The sequence below is a fragment of the Ailuropoda melanoleuca genome, chromosome 4 (genome assembly GCF_002007445.2).
Source record: "Ailuropoda melanoleuca isolate Jingjing chromosome 4, ASM200744v2, whole genome shotgun sequence".
NCBI classification, from domain to species: Eukaryota; Metazoa; Chordata; class Mammalia; order Carnivora; family Ursidae; genus Ailuropoda; species Ailuropoda melanoleuca.
This window is the reverse complement of record NC_048221.1, coordinates 120,096,646-120,110,497: the sequence shown is the minus strand read 5'-3', so window position 1 is coordinate 120,110,497 and position 13,852 is coordinate 120,096,646. Positions and strand designations below refer to the sequence as shown.

General features: G+C 57.1%; 1 protein-coding gene across 1 annotated transcript in view; it reads right to left on the bottom strand.

Annotated features, from left to right (window-relative positions):
- The window catches only part of GALNT14 (polypeptide N-acetylgalactosaminyltransferase 14), a 224,200-nt gene that overhangs the window by 11,673 nt on the left and 198,675 nt on the right, over positions 1 to 13,852 (bottom strand). Inside the window, exons 9-13 of the mRNA XM_034657296.1 lie at positions 12,498 to 12,595; positions 9,247 to 9,373; positions 7,113 to 7,205; positions 2,979 to 3,062; positions 2,378 to 2,522 (exon numbers count right to left, since the gene is read on the bottom strand). Coding sequence (XP_034513187.1) covers positions 2,378 to 2,522; positions 2,979 to 3,062; positions 7,113 to 7,205; positions 9,247 to 9,373; positions 12,498 to 12,595 — 547 coding nt within the window. The remainder of the gene's footprint in view (positions 1 to 2,377; positions 2,523 to 2,978; positions 3,063 to 7,112; positions 7,206 to 9,246; positions 9,374 to 12,497; positions 12,596 to 13,852) is intronic.

Below are 13,852 nucleotides of genomic sequence, written 5' to 3'. Positions count from 1 at the left end.
CTCTCCAGTCAAATAAAGGCCTGGCAATCTTTTGGAGACTGGAGAGCCCCTCCGCAAGACCCGGAGATCCCATGGCTCCCCTCCTCCCACTTCCTCATGCAGCCAAAGACATTAAGTACCAGAAAAGCTGCTGCTATGCTGAGGACTGATCGAGCAAGCTCCTGTCCCGGGGAAAGGGAGGTGACAACATTCTGGCCGTTGGGCTCCCCTACGCACAGCGCCCACACACAGAGTCAGAAGAGGGGGATGTGCCTCAACTGTTCACAACAGTTTACAAAATGCTGCTGAGCAACCCGTGTCACCCCCAGCCAGGCTGCCGTACCTATAGCTAAATCGACACCTCAGCTTGCTTTCCCTTTTCCTGTCTAACTCAGGCAGCCCCTCCCCCGTCCTGTCGGAGCGGAGAGACAGGTCCGGGAAAAGTCACTGCAGGCTGGAGGCCGGTGTTGCGATGCCTCCGACACCAGGCTGTGGGTGTGGATTGCTGCGGTGGGCAGTGGGGAGCCACGGGAGGCTGTACTGAGATGGAGAACAATGGCCTGATGGTACCATGTTGGCTGGGGACGAGGGGAAGGGACCGGAGGCGGTGGCTCTAACCGAACACAGTGGTTCCCAATCTGGATAGTTTTATGCCCCAGGGGTGTTCGGTATAGCCTGGAGACAGTTCGACTGTCACGACTGGCATGTGTGGGGTGCTCCTGGCCGGCAGAGGCCAGGGATGCTGCTAGGCAGGCCTTGGAGCCCAGGACGGCCCCCCGGACAAAGAACCATCTGGCCCTAAACATCAACGGTGCCGCGGCTGAGGAGGCTAATCGGGCCTGGAGGAGTGAAGGCAGGGTCCAAGAAGGGCTATTTGAGGGGAGAAGGGACAGGGACCTGCAGAAATGGGGACCAGGAGAAAGCGGAGCCAGGGCAGATGGTCGGAATTGGATCCGTGGATCCTGGGAGAGGGCAGTCACATGGAGAGAAGGAGAAGGGACAGCGAGGTGGCTGTGGTGCCTGGCAGCTGCTTGTAGCTGCCCGTCTACTCTGTGGTGGCTGTGGGCTCACGCTGGTCACCCAGCCACAGTCCAGGCCCTCACGCGTGCTCTGCCTCCCGGGCTGCTCCTTCTCCCCTTCCTCACATGGCCCATGTCTACTCCTCTCTCAGGATGCAGCTCATTTTCGAGTCCTCTGGGAAAACATCCCTGACTCTCACGCATGTGGCAGATACCGTCCGGTGCTTCCAGAGCAGCCTGGACTGAACTCCACCCAGGACAGACTTTATAACAGAACAGCTGCTTGCTTGCTCGTTCCTGCATTAGATCCCTCGAGGGACCACGGAGACCCGCAACCTAGCCATTCACCACAGCGTCTTCGCAGTGAGCGGAGAGCAGAGATGTTTATGGAGCGAATGGATGAACTCGTGGAGGGATGAAAACTAGAATTTGTGCATCCATGAAACACTGGATGTGGCCAAAGCTGGAAGCTTGGATAAAATCTCCAAGACACCATTTCCAGAGAAAAGAGCAATGACCTAAGAATCTTCGTGAATACTCACCATGAGCACATGAAAGTGGAGCAGGGGAGCCAGCAGAGAAAAGAGAGAGAAAGAACAGGAATGCAGGAGAGCCCGGAGCAGGCAGTGCCATGGAAGCCAAAGGAAGCTATGAGCTGGATGTGCTTTAACGTACCCAGCACGCAAGTGTGAAGGGAGAGATAGACTGCGGACATACCAGTGACCTTTAAGAGAGTTCCACCGTCAGACGGGAGAACATTGACGCACGGAACGTGGGTGTGCTACGTTGATGAATGGACTAAGGCACGAGGCCACCTGATTCCCATGCTTCCTGCAGACCCGGGGGAGGCCGGAGAGAGCAGAGGTGCAGCTGCAGGCCCGCTGAGGACAGGATGGGGCGGGGGAAGGAGGGCCCTGCCAGAGACGGGGGCAGTGGACAATGGTGGTGGCTCTCCCAGATCAGTCCAGGTTAGAGCAGCGGGGAGACTCAGGCAGGCATGCCATCCTGGAGCAGCGTCACCCAGAGGCACGCCCTTCTCCGTCTGCATGTCACCTTCTCCAGGTGGCTGCTCCCCCTGCCCTGCCTGACCCGGCCCCCGCTTCCTGCCAGCACATTGGACGCTGTTGACGCATTCGTTAAATCCTGATTTACTGGCGATTTCCTATAGGCACGATGTTGCCTGGTGAGCAGTCTTTCAGAAAAACCTGACACGTTTGGAAGCCCAGGGGAGTGACCCTGGTCCCAGAGTGAGGGGAAATGGTACTTCTCCTGCTCCGTTGCTAGGCTCTGGGTATGACCGGACACCTGGGGTCATATAGAAACAGGTGGCGGAGGCGGAGTCCCTGTACATGTTCTCACGTCCCCAGCCTGTTACGTACCTGGGATTTTCCATCCTCGCCTTTGCTCTTGACACAGGGGCTTAACCTGAGGTGGTAGGTCTCTGTGTTTTTCTGCCTCTGAGACTCTAGGCATTTCTGCCTCTGTCGGATGTTCCCCTTCTGGATGGAGGAATCGTTGGGGATTCTGGAGGAAAGCCAGAGAGAGATGAGAACTAGTTTCTCTTTGGCTGAGTGACACTAGCCGCTGGAGAGGAGGAGGCAGGGTTTTGAGGCTGACAGGGCCATTCTGCCCGGGGTGGGGGTGGGGCTGCCACCAGGAGCAAGGCAGCAAGGAGAGACCCAGGAGCCACGATGGCAGATGGAGCCTGGCGTGGAGACGGCATCAGCCTCAGGGCACACCCAGGACTCAAACCCCAGCAGCTGAGAAATGCTGCTACCAGCTAACCTCCATCCCTCATGCTGCTGATTAACTTAATTCCTCTTCTGGTTTCAGGACGAAGGGGAGCCAACTGGTCATCTTAGACCTCCCTGTACTTAACCACCTCTATCCAGTTCACCACGGGAGGTCCCTTTTCCAGACCGACTCAGCTGAGGGCCTTTCCTTCCACGGCAGCAGGGGCTAAGGAGGAAGGGCGGGCACCTGAGTTCTGGGTAGACGTTCTCCAGGTACCACTTGAAGCTCTGGCACTGCAGATTCTTCCTCAGGTCCAGTCTGCTCTCAATGCTGGGGGGACGCGGGGCAGGGGAGACACAAAGAGCACAGCTGTGTGTCAGAGACAGGGACAAGGCCGAGAGACAGAGAAACACGAGCTGCGCCCACGTCTCTCCTGAGGGTGCTGGAGAAATGCACCGAGACAGATTTCTAGAGCTCCAGACAGCGCTATGGGAACACGGAGCAATAGCTCACAATGGTGTGGACACGGAGGATTTGTGCTTTCACCTGAAAATGGAATTTGGGGGTGTTTTCGCTTTTCATTAAAAACAAGGCTACTAGAACCTGTGGTGTGTTAATAATTCACCACTGGGGCTCTGAGCCTACTTACCCACAAATCTCTTTGGATTCTGTAGTCAAAATACACTCCCAAGCACCCCACCCCCCAAAGCATCATCCGGCTCTGGGGCCTGGTCACGCCTTTATTCATCAGATATTTACTGAGCACCTACTATGTGCCAGGCGCTGTGCCCCAGGGAAATGATGGATGGTGAGCTTCTGAACAGCAGAGGAAGGTCATGAAACAAGGGATCACAGCCCTTTGTGGACACGGGGTGGGCCCGTGGGGGCTGGGGGAGCACCTCAGAGGTGTACCCTTGCCGGTCTGGTCAGTGGTGGTCAAGGTGGTTAAGGCGGAAGCTGGTATCTGGAAGGGAAACTGGAAGCTCACCCTCCAGAGAGTGGGTGGGGTCGGGGCCCCCGCAGAGGCCGCAGAATAGCAAGGGGGGATCGGCCCGTGGCAGGAGCAGAGCTGTGGGAGGCTGAGCTGTGTGCGTGCCCGAACCTTTGGGGGATGGCAGAGGGGAAGTGAGCGGGAGCAGAGAGGAAGAAGCAGACCACAGAGGGTTTTGGGGGCTGCTGTGGAGAAGTTTGGACTTGGAGGCAATGGGATGCAATGGATGGGTTCTAAGCAAAGTGTGACGTGGTGACGTCTGCACTTTGAGAGCATCTCCCTGGTGGCAAATGGGTCTGGCAGGGCAACGCCAGAGACCGGGAGAGCAGTGGGAGGCGGCTGAGACACCCACGTGCTGATGGTGCTCTCGGGTAGGGAAGTGGGGCGCGGAATGAAGAGAAGGGACAGGTCCAAGTCCCTCCATTTCTCTCCAGCGGCACTGCTGCCACCCCCATTGGCTCCATCTGTACCTTGTCCTTCCTGGGTGAGCACACAGGACTGGCCCTGCTCGGCCAGCCCTACCACCTTCCACCCCACACTGGACTTCTTAGCGCTAACCACGTTTCCTCACTGGGCTCAAAGCAATGTGAGCAGAGGAATGAAGTCAATTCTTTTTTAAAGCTGAATGTACAGCCTGTAGCGAAGACCTGGGTGCTGTACGCATGAAGGAGGGAGCAGCACCGGGACTTGGGGACTGTTTGACGTGGGGAGGTGGCAGGAGGGAAGAACAAGGCTGACACCCAGGCCTGTGGCTTGGGCCACAGCACACAAGGAAGAGTGTTCGTGGAGATGGGGGAGACAGGCTGGGGGGGCGTGTTTAGAAGCAAAGCGGCTGAGTTCCCTGTAGGATTGGAGCTGGAGGAGCCCGGGAGGCATATAGGTGGAGATGTCCAGTTTGTACTGGGATGGAAGGGACCGTGGCTGAGAACGAGAGGTCCAGGGCGGGGGTAGAGACCCAAGAGTCAGCAGCACAGAAGCGGTGGTTGACGCCGGGGGGGTGGGGTGGACGCATAGTACGAAGACGGCAATGATGGACCCCAGGGAAGACCACAAACACCAAACACGGCAGGAAGGAGAAAAGGGAGGCTGCGATGGGACCAGGAAGGTGAAGCCTGAGCAGCAGCACAAGAGACAGCAGGCATGGTGGTCAGGGGTGCGCCAGGGGGAGCCAGGCAGGTGGCTGGCTGGGGGAGATGGCAGCATAAAGGGCCCAAGGAGTGGGTCAGGGTGAGCCAGAAGGGGGCTCTCAGGGACGGGGAGGTGTCCGAAAGCACTCAGGAGAGGCGGGGCATGAGCTCCCCACAGTGCACACAGACAGGTGTTTCAGGACGCTCCGCCCTGAAGGAGTAGATGGGGGTGCAGGGGACCAGCGACACTGGATTGAAAAATTTTTGTAGTTTCTTCTCTTTCCTCCTCTTCCTTTTTAAATCTTCTAAGTTATAAAATGTAGGACCCTGAGTCAGTTTAAATGCTGATGGGGACCGTGCATTAGCAAAGATAGATCAGGGATGAGGAAGCGGAGGGCAGGGTCCCCTAGAACAGTGGTTCCCCCACCAGCTGCACATCAGAATCCTGGGGGTGGGGGGAAAGCTTTTTAAAAATTGTCCAGTGCAGGCCACACCCCAGGCCCAATCAGCTCTCTGGGAGCAGCCCCAGGAGCATCTGAACCCTCCCTCCGTTAGGGCAACATGCAGGCTAGTCTGGGAAGCTTGGTCAGAGCTCTGCTGGCGGGACAGGCCCTCAGACCCGCAGCACGCCACCTGGGAGCTTACTGGAAATGCAACCCTACGGAATCAGCAGCCACATTTTAACAAGAGCCCCAGGAGACCTGTGTGCGCATTAAAGTTTAAGAAGCCATGAGCCAGGAGGCAGGAGAGGATGAATCCAGGCGAGGGAGCTCCATAAATGTTGATTTACAAATGAATGCAGATGAAAGGTGGCTCAGAGTACAGGCGGAGGGTTGGTCTACCATGGCAGGGGCACACCTGTCTTGGGAGATGAAAGAAGGGGGAAGACAGAGTGAAGTTCCCAGGTGGATTTGTCTTGGGAAGTCGATGCCATGTATCTCAGCTATAAAACAGAAGGTGTCATCTGCCCTGAGTGACGCGTGGACTCGGGGGGCAGGGAGACAGGAGAGGTTTAAACAGGGACTGGGGAGAATAATGGCCAGGAAAGGCAGCAGGACTGACAGGCCTGCCTGAGACTGATGGCCACAGTGTGTTAGCAGCACCGGCTGATACTTTCCAGAACCTTCAGCAGCCTGGGCACAGGGGAGGGAAAGGCACAAAGTTGCGTTCATCCAGGGTTGAGAAAACGTTGCCCGAGGTGCTGACAGATGCACAACAGGGTGAAAGATCTGAGGATGATGGCTTTTAAGCCCTCTCTCTAAGCAAGAGAAGGGAACCCAAGCTGGGGAGGGAGGGAGGTGAAGAAACAGGGGTGCATGGCCATGGTCAGCGGGCCGGGAGTTTGATGAGGACTCAGGACAAATGGTGTGTGAGGTTCTGAGCGATTGAACTGGGGGCGGGGGGACAGGACAGTTTTATAATTTCCGAGACGCAAGCCATTTTGGCCGCGTCTAATTTAATCCTCCTGAGCAGGGACGGCTCAACAGACGCGGTCGATGAGGCCGGTGTAGGCTGCAGAAATGCATCTGCTCACCATTAGTCTGACTGAGGGACAGCGGCATGACAAAAAGCCGTTGGTTGCCCCTCAAAACAATCAGAAGCTAACACAGACGAAGTTTCCATTTTGCTCTTATCAGCTCTGGGTTGGAGAACGCGGCATGTGGTTTTGGGATCAGACAGGTGTGGTTTGAGCCTCAAACCCCCAGTACTGTGATGTGATCAGGGCAAGTACCTTAACCTGCAGACGCCTCAGTCTCCTGTCCTGTAAAATAGAGGCAATTAAACCCATTTCTCAGAGTCTGGGGAGCACTCCCAGAATAGCCTTTACGGCATCCGGCACAGAATTCCTTCCCTATCCTCTTCTACCCTGAGGAAGCTGGAGCACGGCTCTAGGGGACTCCTGCAGGGTACTGCTCCTCCAAGAAGGAGGGTGGTTTGGGCTTGGGTGACTCAGAACGAGGAGGAGGAGGAGCTCGGACCTGGAGGGACTAAGGGAGTCACGCCCCGCACCCTACCTTTCTGTAAAAGGCTAGAAACATGGCTCCGTGGTGCAAGGCACACCTACACCCTGGAGCGGTGGTCCAGGTTGCCAGTCATCCAACAAGAGCAGCCAAAAACCCCGCACACCCAGGACAGGGCAGGAGCACAAAGGGACGTAAAGGGAGAACGGCTGCAGCCTGGGCGAGCGGCTAAGCGGACAGGAGGGCAGGAGCTGGCGCTCCTCTTGACCCTCGGTGCAAAGCCACCAGAAGGGACACTTACTTGCCGAAGGGCCTCTCCAGGGCGAATGGCCGGGCTGCATAGTAGTACTGCTTGTACTCGTCCATCCAGACCTCCGCGGTCCGCTTGGTGTTCCTGGGGAGACACGCGGTGTCCCAAAGCAGTCAACACGCACACATAGGCATTTCCCAGCTGGGGGCCTTCTTCCGTGGGTACTGCGCCCAGCCACTCTCCAAGAGGGCCTTCTTACTCCAAGACACAGGACTTCAGTAGAAGGACAAACTCCTCCCCAAAAGGTACACACCAGGAAATGGTGCCAGAAACGGAACTTACGCAGCACAAAAAAATAGGGAGAAAAGAGCCGGGACAGTCCACACATGTCTGCGTTGTCGGGAACCAAAAGGACAGAGGCAGGGCCTGCGGTGGCCAGCTCGCCTCCCGCTGCCCCCAGGCTTCTACTCCAGGTGCGCCCCCTCTATGCAGGGGAAGTGCTGGTGCCCCCCAGCTCCGGGCAGGACAGCCAATCACGCGCCACGTCCCAGCGCTGCTGCAGGTGTCAAGAATCAAGTAATCAAGCCATCTGTTGGCCATGTGGCCAGCACGCTAGTCTTTTCCACCAGGTGTTTACTCTCTCAGGAAAAGAGAGAGACAGACAGACATGGAGGACGTATGGCACCGTTCAGCAGGCAGGAGGCAGCCATACCAGGAAGAGCCCCAGGGCATGAGAGAGGTCATCAGAAAGCAGATGCCAGGGGGCGGAGTAGGAGCAGCCCCCGCCAGGGCCCCCGTCCGTGAACTTGGGGCCTCACTAAACAGGGCGTGCGCCTGCAGACTTCTGATTCTGTCTGGAGCAGAGGCATTCCGTGGAGGGCTATGACAAGTCCTTCCACGCTGGTGGACCCAAAATGACAGTCACCCATCGGCAGCCTGTGCTTGGCGCAGGGAAGGCAGTTCCCAGCGCCTTGTTGGCTCCTTGCCCAGGCCTAACCATCAGCAAGCTGGATACTGCTTAGGAGACCCCTGTGCCGCCTTTCAAAACCCCTGACTGACCCCACTGGCCAGGGCCCAGACTCAAAGGCAGTGAATGTTCTGGAGCCCAGGGCTGCTGCCCCATCGCTTTCCCACAGCAGGTGTCCCCTGCTCACCTTTTCCTCCTGGAAACCCGAGGGCCGAGGCAGCCCTGCCTTTGGTGCCCACTGGGTTTCTCACCGTCCCACCTTCGCCCACCCAGTTTCTGCAAAATGTGTTGTTAACTTTCCCCCTGCTCAGAGCCATGCTAGCCCCGAGACGTTCGTGTCAGGACATGACCCTTACCTGCTCATACGTGTGAAAACCGAGGATGGAAGAAGACAAATGAGGAAAATGACAACTCAAATGAAGAAATGCTTAGCTCCTCCCTCCCCCAAATGGACCAGATGACAGAAAAGAAAAAAGGGAAAGGAGATAGATGGGTAAGTGAAGCTGTCAGATGACGAGTGACAAAGGGGATAAGGGAAAAGGTGAGAAGAAACTGGAGGAAAGAGGGATATACATGAAATGTTTCTAAAACAGAAGAGAAGACTGAAGGAAAAGCAATCACAGGAGAAGGTGTATGAAGGGATGGAGCAGGAATAAGCAAGTGGGCACCACCAGCTCACTGAGACCCCGGGATCTTCATCTTGTCCTCCAGCAGGAGGTGCAAACACCCAGGGTCACGGGGCTGGCCCTAGCTGGTCTTTGTGCACCTGCAGGGCCCTGGGACAGGCATGTGAGCGGTAGCCACTCGTGCATCCCCATTTTCAAATCCTTCCAGCGATCTTTCCCCTGGTGACCCAGCCTGAAAGTGGGAGCAGTGTATCTTCTAGAACTCGGAGGCAAAAACAGCATCTTCTTCCCCCATCCCAAACAACCCCAAACACCCAGAGCCCTGCAGGACTGTGCTGCCCAGTGACTTGTGGGTCTTGTCAAGCTGCGGGGACATCAGCAGTGGAGAAGAGATTCAGGCTTCCTCCTAATGCTGGGGGGGGCAGTCTGACCTCCCCTGCTCAGGCAGAGTCCCAGGGCACACGACGTGTGACTCCTAAGCATCCAGAACACTCAGACATCCAACCAGAGAACCAGGGACAGCCACGAGCCATCACCGGGAAAGCCCTTGGCTTCCTCTTGCCCCCACAGAGCGCCTGGGACTCGCACTTACTTTATATATGTGTTGGCATTTCCATCTGGGAAAACATACGGGTGTTTCTTGCGGAAGACATGGCCCACTCGGCTGCAAGGGACAATCTCGAGGCTGCCACCACACATCCACACTCTGAAGGAGATTTCTGCAAGACAGGCGTGCCCCCTCATCACGGCTCTGTGCTCCCCAGAGGGAAGGGGACACAGGATGGCAGCATCGGGGCACCAGGTCCAAGGAAGTGGTCAGCACTCCCCCCACCCTCTGTGTCCAGCCTGGGACTTGGGGGTTAAGAGCTGGTTCCACAGTCAGACTGTGTGCTCTGCTGGCTGGGCAACCTCATTTTCCCCTTCTGCAAATGATGCTAACTCACAGCTGGGAGGGTGATGCCAGTGAATATGGAAACAAACGGGCTGGCTCGGAGGAGCACATTCATGGGGAGCCACATTCGGGGACCAGCCTGGCGAAGGGCCCTGCTACAGGGCTTTAGCCCGGACAAGAGAAGCCTTGGGGTGACCCAGACTGCTGCTTCTGGACACATGGCAGATGGATTAGATGTGCTCGTATGACCCCGGAGGGTTAGAATCAGGACCAAGGAGAAAGACTTTTCCATTCAAGAATACAGGAGAATTTCATGACAGTCAAGGCCCAGATAGAAGGGGCTGTCATGGAGGTAGTGAGGTTCACACTCTGACGGGGTGCCAACACCCCTGGGCAGGATTTCCAGCAAGCACCTGGACGAGACGTCCCGCAGAGCACGTCCCAACACCCCGACCGCAATTCTGCTGCTCTGTAAGGGAGCCGGAGTTGTGGCCTGGGGGGAGACGTCTGGGCAGTAACTGAGAGTAGGTATAGAAAATGCTGGAAGCCTCTACCGTGTTGTTGGGTCGCTCCCCAGGGCGGGGATTTTGCACACATGCCCATTTGTTCCCAGTTGGCTGCTGCAGCTGCAGGAGAGGAGTCCACAGAGGCAGCTGGGATTAGGCTGGAGTGCGCACCTCTCCCCTGGGGCCGTGTCCTGGCCAGCTTGAGGCAGTGCTTCTGCCCCGGAAGGAAGCAGCCGCACACCAAGGTGGTGGCGGGGAGTATCTTATCACTGCTGCGGCTTGGAACTGCTGAGTGACTGTTGGACAGTGCTGGGACTGCTTTTAACTTCTCTACAGAGAGTGCACCTCCTTATTGACTGCACCTAGGGCAGGCTGCCCCGTACACCCCACTGGTGGGAAATGCCAGCTTTCAATTTGGGAATTCCTGCCTGGTTCGTGATTCTGCAGTCAAGCTCAAATATGAGGAGGGCAGGCTGGCTCAGGGGAAATCCATGCCCCTGGGTGACTGCTCCTGCTGGCAGTGGGCGGGGGTGGGGGGGAGAAGAGGGACATGTGGAAGCAGGCTGGGGTCCAGGAGCAGGGAAGGGGGATGTGAATATTCTGGTGCCTTCCTACCATATACATGCATTGCACCCTCCAGCACGTTGGGCCCCACCTCCCTGGGTCCTCTCTCTGTCCCTCCACTTCTTGCTTTCTGACTCCTCCCTTTCCAGCTGTCCAAGCAGGTGCCTGGACACAATGTCTTCACCAAGATCCTCACCTGCTCTCTCGCTCGCCTGTCCTCAGCCAGACTTTCCCTACCCCCTACTGCCTCCTGCCCCGTGTGCTTGAGCTGCAGGCAAGGCACCCTGGACACCAGCCCCACTGCTGCCACCTTCTCTACACCTGCCCTTCTGCCTATCCAGGTGCTGCCCCGAATGGGCTACAGCTCATTCCCAGGAAGCTCGGGGATGGGGGCGGGGGGCAACGTCTGTACTAGGATAAAGAAAGGACTTTGCCAGATTGCTTCCAAACGATGGCAAGAACACGGAGGGAGGGAGACGGGAAGAGCCCCGAGTCTGCAACGGCCCCCGAGCCGTGTCCCTGGGGAGCCCTCCTTCACCTCACTGAGGTTCGACTCCACAGGACTGCTGTCCACATCAAATGAAACAGAATTTTGAGAATACGGGGCAAACTTAAGTAGGATGGAAAGATGAGCCACAACTGTGATCAGATGCCCCTGAAGCCAGTCTCTGGAGCACAGACCCCCTTAGCACTGCCCTCCCGTGCCCGCTTCCAGCTTCCTCCTTCTGCCACCGAAGCCACTGGAAATTTGTGGACCTAACATTTGAGATTTTGACTTTCCATCAGGCCCCCGACACATAGCAATGTGGCGTTTGGCTGGGGTGCTGTTGGGCTCACGTGCCCCCAGCCCAGTGTTTGTGGTNCGATGGCAAGAACACGGAGGGAGGGAGACGGGAAGAGCCCCGAGTCTGCAACGGCCCCCGAGCCGTGTCCCTGGGGAGCCCTCCTTCACCTCACTGAGGTTCGACTCCACAGGACTGCTGTCCACATCAAATGAAACAGAATTTTGAGAATACGGGGCAAACTTAAGTAGGATGGAAAGATGAGCCACAACTGTGATCAGATGCCCCTGAAGCCAGTCTCTGGAGCACAGACCCCCTTAGCACTGCCCTCCCGTGCCCGCTTCCAGCTTCCTCCTTCTGCCACCGAAGCCACTGGAAATTTGTGGACCTAACATTTGAGATTTTGACTTTCCATCAGGCCCCCGACACATAGCAATGTGGCGTTTGGCTGGGGTGCTGTTGGGCTCACGTGCCCCCAGCCCAGTGTTTGTGGTGGGGACACGGAGCAGGGAGTGCTCTGAGGGGCCGCAGGGGTCAGCTGGTGGGACTGTTCCTGCATGTGTGACTTTCGTCTCCGGACATCTTCCTTAACATTGCGCTCCAAAAGTCTACTGTGCTCCACTCATTTCCTCCCCAGGATCTCAAAATACGGTCTGCTCCAGTTCCCAAAAAGGAAAACCATCTCATCTTTCAAAACTAGAGATGGAGATCTGGTTTACTAGATATAACCTACAAATTTTGTGCCAGCCCTCTTCCCAAAATACGCATACGTTTTGGCTATGGTCTCTTCCTTTCCATGTATTCAAATAAGACATATGTCCCTCCTCATTTGCAACGCGAATCCCTGCAAACTCTGCCTCCCCCTCCCCCACCCCTCCTACCCCGGAAACCTGTTTCTTTCTCTCTGCTCCCCTATCCAGCATCTCCCTTCCCTCTGTCTCTTAGTCCCGCCTCCTACCACAGCAGGCACAGGTCCCCACCTTGGAAAGCAGTCACCTGCCCCTGGTCCTTCACCTTCCTTCTGGTCTCCCGCAGTCTTCCACCCCAAGGCTCTGTCTTTACAGGGTCTCCCTGACACTGTTTCCTCAGCTGACCGCACGGTTCACTTGACGCTGAGGGCTCCCGTTCATGCCCCCAGCCCCGGCTCTGTCCTGGCTCCAGTACTGCTTGCAGGGCTTCCAGGGGCCGTGTGACACTCTGCTGGGGAGTGCTGCACACCGGTAGATGGGGTGAATCTTCGGCCCCCTGCCACCCGTCCTAGCCCGCTGCAGCCTGCCTCCTCTCCCCCACCTGCAAACCAGCCCCCCTCCTCCCCATTTTCCTGCATCGGTGCAGGAAAACTGCCACTATTTTAATTCTGCCAACATGAGCCATGGGAGGAAAATGGCCTCTTCATTTACCCCTGGGCTGCGCTCTTTTCGGTCCTCCTCCCTTAAGCAGTAGCCTACTACTCATCCTAACAGCCCTGCTCCGGGTCGCAGATGTCCTTCAGCGGTGTTGACCTGACACCTGCCAGCGGGTGCCCAGGGGTTGACACCTATCCCCCCACTCCAGAACTCAGCCCTTGTCCCACCTCCACCTCCCCTTAGCGCTCAACGGCCACCACCGGCCAACGCCGCTGTGGGTGCAAAGACACTGACTTCAAGGCTTTTAGTGGCCAACAGGAGAGGCTCCTCTATGACCAGCCACCACCCTGCACCTCGATCCATTCCTGACAAATGTCCGCCTTCGCGCCCCCACAGTCGTGCCGATGCCTCCCAAGGACCTGCAGCCCGAGATGCGGGAACAGCTTCTGTGCTCCAGGGTCCTAAGTGTTGTAACGGGGGTGATCGGAGACCTGGGCCTGACCTGGGCGGTTGGGTGCTGCAGCCTGGAGTGTGCAGGTGAGCATGAGCGTTCACAGGTATATCGTGTGGGATATTTAACAGCCAGGCACGGAGTTGCCCTGCCCTCATCTACACCACTGACATCAGGATGACTGTCCTTGTGGGGATGTGCTGACTCCTGGGAAAGTCTCGTAATCCAGAGGCACCATGTGGCAGGGGCTTATGCATCCCAAGTGCGGTGCAGGGAGGCGAGGGGCAGAGGGCCTTCCAGGCACTGCCCGGACCCTCCGCTTTGCACGCCTGCGGCTCCTGCCAAGTCATCACTTTCTTAAGTGAGGGGGACGGAGCAAAGAGACGATGTAGGGAATCAGTAGGGGGTTCTCGCTGAGTCAGCGCCGGCACAATCTCCCCGGTGATGAATGTCACGCAGGCCCTAATCCACTTTGAATTCCAGGCAGGGAGACCGGTAATTATTCCATCCTCAATGGGGGCACCGCGATCTTACTTTCTTTAGACGTCAGATTCACACTTGAGGGCAAATTGCCCTCCCCACCCACCATCCTCACTTGTTTCCTCCTGTCTCCCCTCCAACCCGCTGGTCGTCTTACCAGGGCCCTGTGGGCCCCCC